At 56.2% G+C, this 12,581-nt stretch overlaps 1 protein-coding gene across 3 annotated transcripts; it reads left to right on the top strand.

Annotated features, from left to right (window-relative positions):
• The first annotated feature begins 276 nt into the window (after nt 1-276).
• Nucleotides 277-11,064, top strand: ASB10 (ankyrin repeat and SOCS box containing 10). 3 transcript variants are annotated; one of them, XM_065938947.1, is made up of 6 exons: nt 277-547; nt 1,329-1,596; nt 5,242-5,761; nt 10,035-10,148; nt 10,401-10,586; nt 10,739-11,064. In XM_065938947.1, exons 1-5 carry the CDS (start codon nt 277-279, stop codon nt 10,584-10,586), a joined length of 1,359 nt encoding a protein of 452 aa, XP_065795019.1. In that variant the 3' UTR covers nt 10,739-11,064. The 3 variants fall into 3 exon arrangements, with proteins under 3 accessions (XP_065795019.1, XP_065795018.1, XP_065795020.1); XM_065938946.1 differs by lacking the exon at nt 277-547 and adding an exon at nt 817-1,149; XM_065938948.1 differs by lacking the exons at nt 277-547; nt 10,401-10,586; nt 10,739-11,064 and adding exons at nt 817-1,149; nt 8,493-8,552 and having other exon boundaries at nt 10,035-10,124.
• Nucleotides 11,065-12,581: the final 1,517 nt, after the last annotated feature.

The following is a 12,581-nucleotide window of genomic DNA, read 5'->3' as shown; positions in this document are numbered from 1 at the left end:
CATCCAGCTCTGCGGGGGGGAAGCTCTGAGCTCCGCCCTGGCCGCCTCCTCCAGGCTCCTCCCTAATTCCCCAGCCTGAGGCCTCCTTCCTTGGCAAGGCTGGGATGTCCAGGCTATTTATGGCCTATGGATGGGCTATTTATGGCGTGGCCCCTGTGTGCTCCCTGCCCCTCCCCCCCATCCCCCCAAGGCCCGAGCCTGGCTTCAGCCCAGCACCCACCCGCCCTGATCGCCAGCAGCATCGCCCAGGGGCCTGCTCTCGCCCTGATAGTGGCCATGCCCGGGAACAGGAGCTCGCCTCCCCAGCGGGGACACCGTCTGGGGTGCCTCCCCTCGGCCCCGGCTGACCGGGTGTGGGGGGCCCAGTCCCACGCGGCCCGGGAGCGCCCTGGGCCCCGGCCGCTGCTGTGCCCGGACATGGCGCTGCAGAACGCCCTGTACACGGGAGACCTGGCGCGGCTGCAGGAGCTGTTCCCCCCGCATAGCACGGCCGACCTGCTGCTGGAGAGCCGGGCGGCGGAGCCTCGCTGGAGCAGCCGCCAGAGGGGTGAGGGGCGGCCGGCGGGGGCTGAGGGCAGGGGGTCTGGGCGTGGTGGCACCCAGCGCTTGAGGACAAGGAGCGGGCCCCAGCGCTGTTTCCCTCCCAGCCCGAGGCTTGCCTAAACCTTGGCCCAGGAGACAAGTCATGCGGAGCCCAGAATAGCTCCTGCTGAAGCCCAGTGAGTGGCCAGCTCAGGCTCAGAGACGCCGAGGACCCAGAGACGCTGGCCCGTCCCCCTCCTCCTCCTCTTGGGCCCCCGCCTCCCCTCCCTCGAAACCCCCCCCAGCCCTGCTCACACCCTGCCCTCATGAGCTGGTCCCCAGAAGAATGCAGGGGGCAGGGCGAGCCCCCTGGTGACAGACACGCCCTCTGTGCCAGGCTGGTGGAGAAGCCCCGCGGAGGGTCCCCGGACTCTGGCCCGGGACCCATCGTCACCCGCACGGCCTCGGGACCTGCCCTGGCCTTCTGGCGGGCGGTGCTGGCCGGGGACGTGGGCTCCGTCTCCCGCATCCTGGCCGACTCCAGCAATGGCCTGGCTCCGGATTCCATCTTTGATACCAGCGACCCAGAGCGATGGAGAGATTTCCGCTTCAACATCCGCGCTCTGAGTATGGGCCAGGGTCACGGGACGGGGGAGTCGGGGCTCCAAGCAGGGGGTGGGAGGGAAGCCTGGGAAGGAGCTCTGGGCTCTGGCTTCCTGGCATCTGCCACCTCCGCCCACCCTGTTGCCTGGCAGCTCTTTGCCTCTGCCCAGGCTCTGAGACCCTGTGTCCCCGTCTCTCCCTAGGACTCTGGTCGCTGACCTATGAAGAGGAGCTGACCACCCCTCTGCACGTGGCGGCCAGCCGGGGCCACGTGGAAATCCTGCGGCTGCTGCTGAGGCGGCGGGCAAGGCCTGACGGTGCCCCCGGGGGCCGGACCGCCCTGCATGAGGCCTGTGCCGCGGGCCACGCCGCCTGCGTCCACGTGCTCCTGGTGGCGGGAGCCGACCCCAACATCCCTGACCAGGACGGGAGGCGCCCCTTGCACCTCTGCGGGGGGGCTGGCAGCCTCGAGTGAGTGACCCCTCACCCCAAGCACCCCGGAGAGGCAGAGACAGCTGCAGGGAGGGTGAGGGGGCCTGTCTGGGCCTGGCAGGTCCAGTGAGCTGGTCGGAGTGGACTTTAGGATGGCTCGTGCTTGGAACGGTTTCTGCTTTCCCAGTGCGGGAGGAGGGCTGTGGCAGGGCCTGGCTGCATGGCCGGCATTGAGGAAGCTGTGGATCCATCATGGGGAGGTGGTTAAGGTTTTCATTTTTCTGAGCTTAGCCTACGTCCCAGGCACTGTGCTAATAAGTACAGTACATGGCCCTGTAACTAAGGCCCGATCCTGCCCTCAGGGAACTGACTGGCCAGTCATCCAGACAGGCTGTAGAGGACGGAAGACCACCAGTTGGAGCCTCTGGTTGTCCTTGAGAGCAGGGTCTGGTTCGCAACTTGGCAGGTCCGGCATTTCCATGTTGTCAGGCACCCTTAGATCAGTGGGCTCAGGGACCGAACCCAATTAACCAAACTCACAAGAAACGGATGGCTATACCCAAATGTGACCCTATATTATTTACCGTAGAGGGTATTCATTTACAGTGACCCAAATAATTATGCCTATGTGTCGGGGGCTTTCGAGAGTAAGTTCTCATAATTTTTTGATGAGTCTGGAATCCCAGCAAAGGAAAACTAGGCAAATCTATGTACTAACTGTACATACAACAGAGGTCTTCTCTCTACTGACTAAACACCTGCCAATTTTCGAATGGCACCAAATTTTTGATCCTTGGGCTCCCCTTTTTGGGCCTTCTCCCTCCTGTTAACCTCATCAGCCTTCAGAGAATTCTATTGACTCACTTATATTATGTTTGAAGATGTATCTACGACAGCATGGTCCAGTAGAAACATACCATGGTTCACATGTGTAATTTAAAATTTTCTGTTGTTGTTGTTCAGTTGCTAACTGGTGTCTGACTCTTTGCGACCCCATGGACTGCAGCAGGCCAGGCTTCCCTGTCTTTCATTGTCTCCCAGAGCTTGCTTAGACTCATGTCCATTGAGTCGGTGATGCCATCCAACCATCTCATCCTCTATCATCCCCTTCTCCTCCTGCCTTCAATCTTTCCCAGCATCAGGGTCTTTTCCAATGAGTAGGCTCTTCACATCAGGTGACCAAGGTATTGGAGCTTCAGCTTCAGTATCTGTCCTTCCAGTAAATATTCAAGGTTTATTTCCTATAGGGTTGACTGGTTTGATATCCTTGGAGTCCAAGGGACTCTCAACAGCACCACAGTTCGAAAGTATCAGTTCTTTGGAGTTCAGCCTTCTTTATGGTCCAACTCTCACATCCATACATGACTACTGGAAAAACCATAGCTCTGACTATATGAGGACCTTTGTCGGCAAAGTGATGTCTCTGCTTTTTAATACACTGTCTACGTTTATCATAGTTTTGCTTTCAAGGAGCAAGTGCCTTTTAATTGATATGAAAAAGAAACAGGTGAAATTCATTTTTAAATTACATGTAACATAAAATTTACCATCTTAACTGGTACTCAGTGTCCAGTTCAGTAGCACTAAGTACATTCACACAGTAGTGCAACCAGCAGGACCATCTAACCCCTGAACGTTTTAAATCTTACAAGACTGAAATTCTGTATGTATCCTTTGAAAAATAACTCCCCACCCCTCCCCTGAGCCCCTGGCAACTACCCTCTACTTTTGGACTCTATGAATTGAAATGGTCTCCATACCTCTAATGAGTGGAATAATACAGTATCTGTCCTGTTGTGACTGGCTTATTTCATTTAGCATAATGTCCTCAGATTCATCCAGGTTGTAGCAAGTAACAGAATGTCCTTGTCTTTTAAAGGCTTGAATAATATTCCATGGAATGTGTCATATTTTATTTATCCAGTCATCTATTGATGACTGCTTGTAGTCATCATGTAGGTTGCATGACATAGGAAGGTTGCCTCAAGTAGGAAGCAACATGTAGGTTGCTTCCATGTTCTGGCTATTGTGAATGATGCTGCCATGAACATGAGCATATAAATATCTGTGAATCAAATGAAATTAATTTTAATAATATATTTTAATTAACACAATATATCCACAATGTTATCATTTCAACATGGAACCAATATAAAAAGAATATATGAGATATTTTACATTCTTTTTTTGTACCAAGTCTTCGAAATTGGTGTGTAGTTTGCACTTACAGCACATCTCAGTCAGGACTAGCCATCCAGTAAGTGCTTGGCGGCCACATGTGGCTGGTGGCCACAGAATCGGACGATGCCTTTCTGTGAAGTCCCACATTTTTAGTGAAGTCTCTGTGTTCCAGCCCAGGCTCCCTGAGATCACACTTGGTGATAATCATTCCTTTTTTTAAAAAAAGCAAAGGGAAAGTGTTAGTTGCTCAGTCCTGTCTGACTCTTTGCAATCCCATAGACTGTAGCCCGCCAGGCCTGTCCATGGGATTCTCCAGGCAAGAATAGTGGAATGGGTAGCCATTCCCTTCTCCAGCAGATCTTCCTGACCCATGGATCGAACCCTGGTCCCGTACACTGCAGGCAGATTCTTTACCATCTGAACCACCAAGGAAGCCCCTTGATTAAGTACACATATTTTAAAAATTATTATGGAGGGACTTCCCTGGTGATCCGTTGGCTAAGACTCTGTGCTCCCAATGCAGAGGGCCCGGGTTTGATCCCTGGTCAGGGAATCCCACGTGCCGTAACTAAGAGTTTGCATACCGCAACTTAAAGATCCTGCATGCAGCAACTAAGATCCAGCTCAGCCAATAGATAATCAATAAGTAAATATTTTTTAATCATTCTGGAGAATTTCAAACCTGTAGAAAGGTGGACAGGATAATATAATAAGCCCCATGATCCATCACCATCTATACCACCCACTTCCACTGCCCATTGCTGTTTTGAACTCTTAACTGATAGTTTTTCAGGCATTGTCTCATACGCCACTCTCAACAACCTCTTGGGTCTAGGTATTAGCAATTATCCCCTTTCTACAGCTCTGCTAGAGCTCAAAGAGACTGAGCTCCCTTAGCCCTGAATTCGTGTCACAGGTCCTTGCAGTAATAGTAATACACAATCTTCTGAGAGGACCATCTTGCAGCAAAACTGGCTGGCTAATTTTGGTTTTGTTGTCTTTCTCCCACCAATTTCCATGGGTGCCCACTTCCAGGCCCCTCCCCATTCCAGTCCCAGCATGCAGAGCCCTCCAACCATGCTGCTGCCCCTGGACCTGAATGCCAGCTCTTCCCTCACTGGCTATGTGAACCCGCCAAGACCCTCCACCCTCAGGGCCTCAGTTTCCTCATCTGAACCTGCCCTGGGGATGAACAAAGTCAGGGCACGTGGTGCCCACAGAAGGCACCTGTTCTAACTGAACAAGGGCTGCTGGCGCCTTGGCTCCCATCCAGGGTTTAGGGCACTTCTCTGGCTGAGAGCATGGGGCTTGAGAGAGGGCACTAGAGATGCTGCAGAATGTCGCCAGGATCTTAGTGCCAGGCAGGCCGGAAATGGACGGGCAGACAGCGCCAGGGCCACCCAAGGGTGCCCCCCAGGTTTGCTTTGCTCACACCAGCAATCATGCAGGGATGAAGGTCTGCACCACCGTCTTCCTTCCCCACGGCTGTCTTGCCCTTACTAGGTGCGCGGAGCTGCTCCTGAGGTTTGGGGCGAAAGTGGATGGTCGGTCGGAGGAGGAGGAGGAGACCCCTCTGCATGTGGCCGCCCGGCTGGGCCACGTGGAGCTGGCGGACCTCCTCCTGAGACGCGGGGCCTGCCCCGATGCCCGAGATGCCGAAGGTTGGACCCCGCTGCTGGCCGCCTGTGATGCCCGCTGCACGTCCCCCGCCGACGCCGAGGCCACCACGGCCCGCTGCCTCCAGCTGTGCCGCCTGCTGCTCTCGGCCGGGGCCGACGCCGACGCCGCTGACCAGGACAGGCAGCGGCCCCTGCATTTGGCCTGTCGCCGCGGCCACGCGGACGTCGTGGAGCTACTCCTGTCCCGCGGCGTCGGCGCCAACGCCATGGACTACGGGGGACATACGGCCCTGCACTGCGCGCTGCAGGGCCCCGCTGCAGCCCTGGCCCAGAGCCCAGAGCGCACGGTGCGCGCGCTGCTCAACCACGGTGCCGTCCGCGTGTGGCCCGGGGCTCTCCCCAAGGTACCGGCTGGGGCCGGAAGGAGGGCCGCGAGGGCGGGGTGGGGGTGTGGGGAGACCCGGCCGGTGTGCCAGCTTGCTGTGGACGCAGGTAGCTCCGGACGGGGGCCAGTACTTTGTCTTTTATTCGACGAGAAAGCCCAGCCCAGCAGGGCGCACACCGCACACCGCCAGCAGGAGGTGGGGAACGATGCTTGTGCGCCTGCGCACATGGATATCCACTGCGTGCCGCGCCTATACACGTGCTTGCATGTGCGTGAGTGTATACGTGCGTGGGGATGAATGTGAACCGAGGGCGGAGGGGCCGGACTCTAAAGGATCTGAAAAGACAGGAGGAGTCAGGTCGAATGTGGGCCAAAAGGGCTAGTTTCTTTCTCAGGGGAGAGAGCGGATGAATGAAACGTTTAGGAAGCTCCCTCTGGCAGTGGGACCCGTTCAGAGAGAAACTCCAGTCACAGGAAACATTGGCCCAGGGCAGAGTGATAAGCCTGGTCTTGAGCTTCAAGGCCTCCTGACCATCTGCAGATAGACGTGAGAGCTTAGCAGAACGTGCACCAGGGACACCAGCAGCTGTTACGCTGGCACCAAAGAAAACACACTCACTGTCAATTTCCTATCTCTGCCTTATATTTAACATTAATATCCCCGAGGCGGGGTCAGGCTGTGCTACCAATGCCCTGGCAGAGGACCCTGTCCACGCTGTGCTGTGTCTGGAGAGGGCTATATAATATCGCGGAGGATGCTGGGCCCGGGGGTGGGGACCCTGGTTCTCCGAGGGGCTGGGTCAGGATGGGTGTAGGGCAGCAGGCTGCCTGCAGGTCCCTGGCCCTGCCTCTGGGCTTGAACCATCCAGCCCCACCCAGTCCTGGACACTCCCCTGCTATCCCCACCTCTCCCCTTCACTCATAAACCTAGAAGCATCTGTGTAGATTCCTAAGCAAGGCCAAATAATTAAACAGCCCGAGAGTTCGGCAGATTGGTCTCCCCTTTGGGAAAATACAAGAAAATCAACAATTAACACTAATTAATCTCCTATTAACACCAGATAATTAGGAGAGGAGCAATTCCCGGTAATCTGACAGTGGCTCTGACAGCTAATGATTCCCCTTTGGGGAGGGGGTGGGAAGAGAAGGCAGAGCAGCGAACGGATATTCTGGGACGCCACTGCCCACCCCTGCAGCCCTATTCTGTTCTCACTGCCCTGGGGACAGGCCAGCACAGCAAAGTGCCCCCTGTGTCCCTTCTTCTGGGCTCCACAGCCTCCCAGGTGATCAAACAGTTGGCGTTCGTCTCCCACAACATGCAGCTGCTCCGGGGTTGGCTGGGGTGCCTGTCCTCCAGCACAGAGCTTCTCCCTGGCCCACCGGTGACCACTGTCAGCCCCCAGCCAGTCCTGCAGAAGCCACCATACTGGTCTGGGTGCTCAGACTGGAAGCAGGGTCTGGCTGCGATGCTTGTTCATGGGACTCTAGGCAAGTCCTGGGATTCTTTGAACCCATGTTCCCTGTGTGTGATACAGTCTTGACCTAAACTTAGTGGGAACAGTAGAAACAAACACAGCCCTGACCCCGCTCCAGACCTGTTCCAAGATGTGTTACCTGCTGCATGGATTCCTGCAGTCCTCCCAACAACCCCGTGAGGGAGATGGCAACTGAGAACATAGGCTTTGGAGCCAAGGACACTACCTGTGTGACCATCAGCAAGTTGCTTAAACCTCTCCAGTTCTGTTTTCCTCATCTTTACAATAGGGATGTAACAGTATGCCTGCTTCACAGGTTGGTGTGAGAACAAATGAGTCACATATTTCAAGCCCTTTGGATAAGGCCTAACCTGGAGACACTGCTCCATGCCAGTTAGCCAGTACTGTTCTAAAGTTAAATAATGTAGATGAAAACACGCGTGAAGCTGTTGGGCATGATCCCAATGTAGGGGATCTTTAGACAAGGGATGGAGTGCTGCAGGTTAGAATAGCTGCGGGAGGCTTCCTAGAGAGGGCGGGACCTGGGATGGGCAGAGCTTGGAGAGATGGAGGAGGAAGATACAGGTATTCCAGGTGGAGGGCAGAGGCAGGACTCCCAGAGTGGCCTGGGAAGGGCAGAGAGACTGGCATAAACAGCAGGCAGTAGCAGCAGGTAAGATACAGGAAAGTTATACATAACCAGCCCAAAGCTCTAAGGAGGAGTGAGACCAAAAAGCCTGCTCCAGGCAGATGAGCTGGGGCGATTCCGGTAAGCACTGCCCAGATGCAGGGACAGAAGCAGAGGGCCTCCGGTGTATGAGATGCTTTCTCCCTGGACAAGGCCTTCCATCTGCTCCCACTGCCCGGTAACATCCAGCACATGCAGCACTCCCAGCCTGCCAGGCAGAAAGGTCTCCTCTCCTTGCAGGCAGGGGTGTTAGAGACCCTAGTGTTACATGCAAGTGCACACAGCGGGAGGGGGTTACATTCAGGAATGCTGCCCGAGAGACCGCACTCACCTGTTCTCAGATGTTACGAAAGGTCCAGGGCCACGGCCTGAGAAACAGTAAGAGACAGAGTGGCTGAGCACGATTTGGCTTCCATGTATCACATGTAGGCATGGAGCAGATGATGGTTCCGGGTATTTCCGAGCTGTGCACGGCTGACTTTCTGACTGTGGGGACGGTGGCCCAGCACAAGCTTCCTCTCAGCATGGCTCGCCCCTCATAGCACAGGCCACCTCCTCAGACAGGCCTTTCTTGACCACCCATCTAGGACCGTGCCCTCCTGACTGCACTTAGCCCCTGAGCCTATATTCTTTGTAGCGACATATACGTAAGTGGCTATTTATGTGTTGTATGTTCCTTCTTTTTTGTTTTAATGTTTTTTTATTTGCGTCGGGTCTTGTGGCATGCAGGATCTTCATTGCACCATGTGGGATCTTTTGTCGTGCATGCATTCTCTAGTTGTGTGCTGGCTCAGTCATTGCAATGCACGGGCTCTCTTGTTGAGGCACATGTGTTCTTGGAGCACGCGGGCTTACTTGCCCTGCAGTATGTGGGATCTTACTTCCCTGACCAGGAAGCAAACCCGCGTCCCCTGCATTGCAAGGTGCATTCTTAAACACTGGGAAATCCCGAGTCTTCCTTCAGAAAGAGAAGCTACCAGCTGACAAGGACCTGTGTCTCCTCCTCACGGCTGGGTCCCCCAGTGCGGGGCCCAGAGTGACCCTCAGTAAATATATGTTAAAGGAAGAATGAAAGAATGAATCCGGCTGCAGCTTGATCCTAGGCCCACTCCCACATCCGGTGTCTGCTGGCCCCTTTTCTTCTTTTTAAATGCTCTCCTCGCCTTTACAGCCCAAGTTTGCCTCTCTGTGAATCCCTCCTGGACCACCCAGCACTCCTGCCCTGTCTCCATCCCTCCCCTGGCACCAGTGGGTTCTGCCTTATACGTGATTGATCTTTCTGTCTGCTCAGGAGCTCCAGCCGCAGGTCAGGGACCCCTTTCCCACCCAGGAAGGTGCAGCACAGAGCCTTGTAGAGGCAGACAGGAGAGCAGGATGAGGTAGTAGTTGAGGGCAAAGAGCACACCGCCAGGCTTGGGCTTGGATGGCTGCAACCACAACTCGGGCAAGTTACTTCTCTGTGCCTCAGCTTCCCTTGTCTGTAAAATGGGGACAACAATAGTCCATCCCTGCAGGGCTGAGAATTGTCAACACACGTAAAGTGCTAAGAAAATATCTGGCATAAATTATGCACAGTAGAAATGCTAGCTATTGTATTGGTTTCCTGTCATGGCCATAACAAAGTACTGCAAAGTGGGAGGCTTAAAACAATAGAGATGTATTCCTTTTCAGTTCTGGAGGCTGGACATTCGAAAAACCCAAGTGTAGGTAGGGTTGGCTCCTTCCAGAAGCTCAGAAGGAGAATCTGTGCCAGGCCTGTCTCCTAACGTCGGTGGTGGTCCACAATCCTTGGTGTGCCTTGGCTTGTGGGCACATCACTCCAGTCTCTGCCTCCATCATCACGTGACATTCTCCTTATGTGTCCGTTTTCTCTTATGAAGACAGCAGTCATGTTGGATTAGGACCCACCCTAATGACCTCATGTTTACCTTGATTACATCTGCAAAGACCCTATTTCTATGTAGGTCACATTTCTAGGTACTGGGATCAGGACATCAGCATATCTCTTGGGGGACATAGTTCAAACCACAATAGCTGTTTCTTGGCTGTCTGGTCACCGGGCCTGTTCGGCCTGGTACCAGCCACATGTGGTAACCCCTGGAGCACTGACGCAGCTCTGCCCCCTGCAGGTGCTGGAGCGCTGGTGCACGTCCCCGCGGACCATTGAGGTCCTGATGAACACCTACAGTGTCGTGAAGCTTCCTGAGGACGCCATGGGCCTGGTGCCTCCTGAAACTCTGCAGGTCAGATTCTTGGACCCAGAACACACAGTCACCCAGCCTGCCCCAAGAGACTTCCAGCTCCTAAAGGGAAGCCCTGTGGGCCCCCCCTTTCTGCCCCCACAGAGGTTACTAAGAAAAAGAAAACTCAGAGTGAATACCTGAAATGCTCCTGACTTCTAAGAGGCTCCTGGAGACTCCCACTGCCCCTCCCCCACTTTAGAAGCAGGTGCCCCCTGCCCAGGGCTCCCCCTGAGCCCCTCGTTCTGCCCCCAGAAGCACCGTCGTTTCTACTCCTCCCTCTTCGCCCTGGTGAGGCAGCCCAGATCGCTGCAGCATCTCAGCCGCTGTGCGCTCCGTGCCCACCTGGCGGCCTGCCTGCCCGACGCCCTGCCCCGCCTGCCCCTGCCGCCGCGCCTGCTCCGCTATCTGCAGCTGGATTTCGAGGACGTGCTCTACTAGGTGAGCCCGAAGCTCTGCGGACCACCCCAGTCGCTGGGGGCCGGGGGGGTGGGGGTGGAAATGTGTTGGAGGCAAGATAAATGTGGGGGCAGGGCCCTAGACAGAACTCCCCAGACCACCGGACCTCTCTGAATCCACCGCTTTCCTTCCAGATGTCCACTGCCTGTTGAGAGAGTCTGAAAGCAGATGCTCCAGACCCTAGGGGACACCAGCCCACTGCTCACAGCGCCTGGAACTCGGGACTGAGTTGAATGGATTCAGGCCGAGGTGGTCCCCTCAGCAGGAGGCCCAACTCCACACGGAGTGCTGTCATTCCCTCAGCAGAGGCAGACGGACCAGGTGGCCAAGTGACATCTGATGGAGAGAGAGCTAGGACTCATGGCAAATGATATATACTCCTCTGGGGGAGGGGGGGTCTCCTGAGGCCCCCTCCAGACTGTCCAAACCCTGTGCTCACATTAAAAATATGCAGGCCTGCGTTATTGGATGCTGTCTGCAATAGCCACTCCTCTGAGCTGGCTGGCTCACAGGGACTCGAGAAGGGCAGATTTATGGGGTCCCCCTGGATCTGCCCCATGGTGCCTGCTGTATCACCTGCCTCCTTTGGCCTCCACCAGCTACTGAGGGATCCCAGGCAGACTTGCCTTTCTGGCCACGGCGTGGGGGAATAGCCATCAGGTGAGATAATGTCAGCACAGGCCTGAAAGAGAGCAAGCAGGAGGACGGGGGAGCAACGAGGCTTGGGTAAGGAGGCTGAGGCTGTGGAATAAGGCAGACAGTGGGGCAGGGCGGTACAGGCAGCCCCAGGCTTGGGCAGCGAAGTGAGGGCAGGAAGACAACCGGAGGTGGGTGCACAGGGCAGCCAGCGTGGCGTAACCCTGGACCAGGTGAGAGTGAAAGACGCAGGTTTAGAAAAGCCAAAGCAACTCTGCTGGCTGCCTGTCCCGTAGGTCGGATGTACACCTGGGTCCGGCCTCTCTTATAAATGCTCCTTCAATCAGGAGCTGAGCTGAGACGTAACACCCCTGGGTTCTAGTCCCAGCTTTGCCATTAACTTAAGGAACAGACGTCTCTTCCCTGTTCTGGACACAAGCTTCTGCATCTGTCAAACAAGAGGGAAGGAGAGGGTCCCTGAGGGTCTTTGCAATCCCGGGATTTAAAGAACTTACAGGCAGCCCCAACAGCCAGGAGCCCGTCTGCGACCACAGGAGGGAGGCGGCGTTGCTCGGAGCCACGGGGCAGCCAATCCAGTGCACGGTGACCCGTGACGTCAAGGGTCGCCGGACAGATTTCCTAGCGGCCCGGAGTGCGCACGCGCCGGAGTTCGCAACTTTTCCCACCAGTCGCTGGGAGCGAAGCTGCAAGGGGAGGGGCCAAGAGGGTGCGAGGCAGAGGGGCGTGGCCTGCGGGGGACAGACGGCGTGAAGGCGACCTGGAGATCGCGGAGGTGAGCGGGCCCTGATTCCCACCCGGCCTCACGGACCTTGGGCTGACCGGCCCGCGTGGGCTTCCAGCTATAGGGTGCGGACACAGCCGGACGGGAGGGGCCGCGCCTGGGGCCCAGGCCCACAAGCGGTCGGGGCGGGGACTGACTGAGGCCTGGCCCCTCGGCTGTACACGGTCCAGACCTGGCCAGACCCCGCAGGGCACCCTCCCAGGAGAAGTGGGCACAGGCGAAGAAACAGGTCAGGAAGCGGCTTGGGGCAGGCTCGGGTTCCACTCACGGCTTGGGGCCTCCCCCTGCCCCCGCGCCGGGACCTGGACAGAATGCCCCCTATTCCATTCATTGGTTCAGCAGGGGTCTGAGGGCCTCCCGGGGGCGGGTCGCCGGTCACACAAAGGCCTGGCTCCCCGGCCCCACTAGAAAGTTCGCTCCAGTGGTGACAGAGACACAGCAAACAGACGGGAAAGTTTCAGAGCGATGAAACCTCCGCAGAGGGATTCATTGGTGATTGTCCAAGAGTGATCAGCCGCTGAGCGCAGGTGACATGGACA

The sequence above is a fragment of the Muntiacus reevesi genome, chromosome 6, assembly GCF_963930625.1.
Source record: "Muntiacus reevesi chromosome 6, mMunRee1.1, whole genome shotgun sequence".
Classification (NCBI taxonomy): Eukaryota; Metazoa; Chordata; class Mammalia; order Artiodactyla; family Cervidae; genus Muntiacus; species Muntiacus reevesi.
Note: the sequence above shows the minus strand (reverse complement) of the source record. Positions and strands in the feature narration are given on the sequence as shown.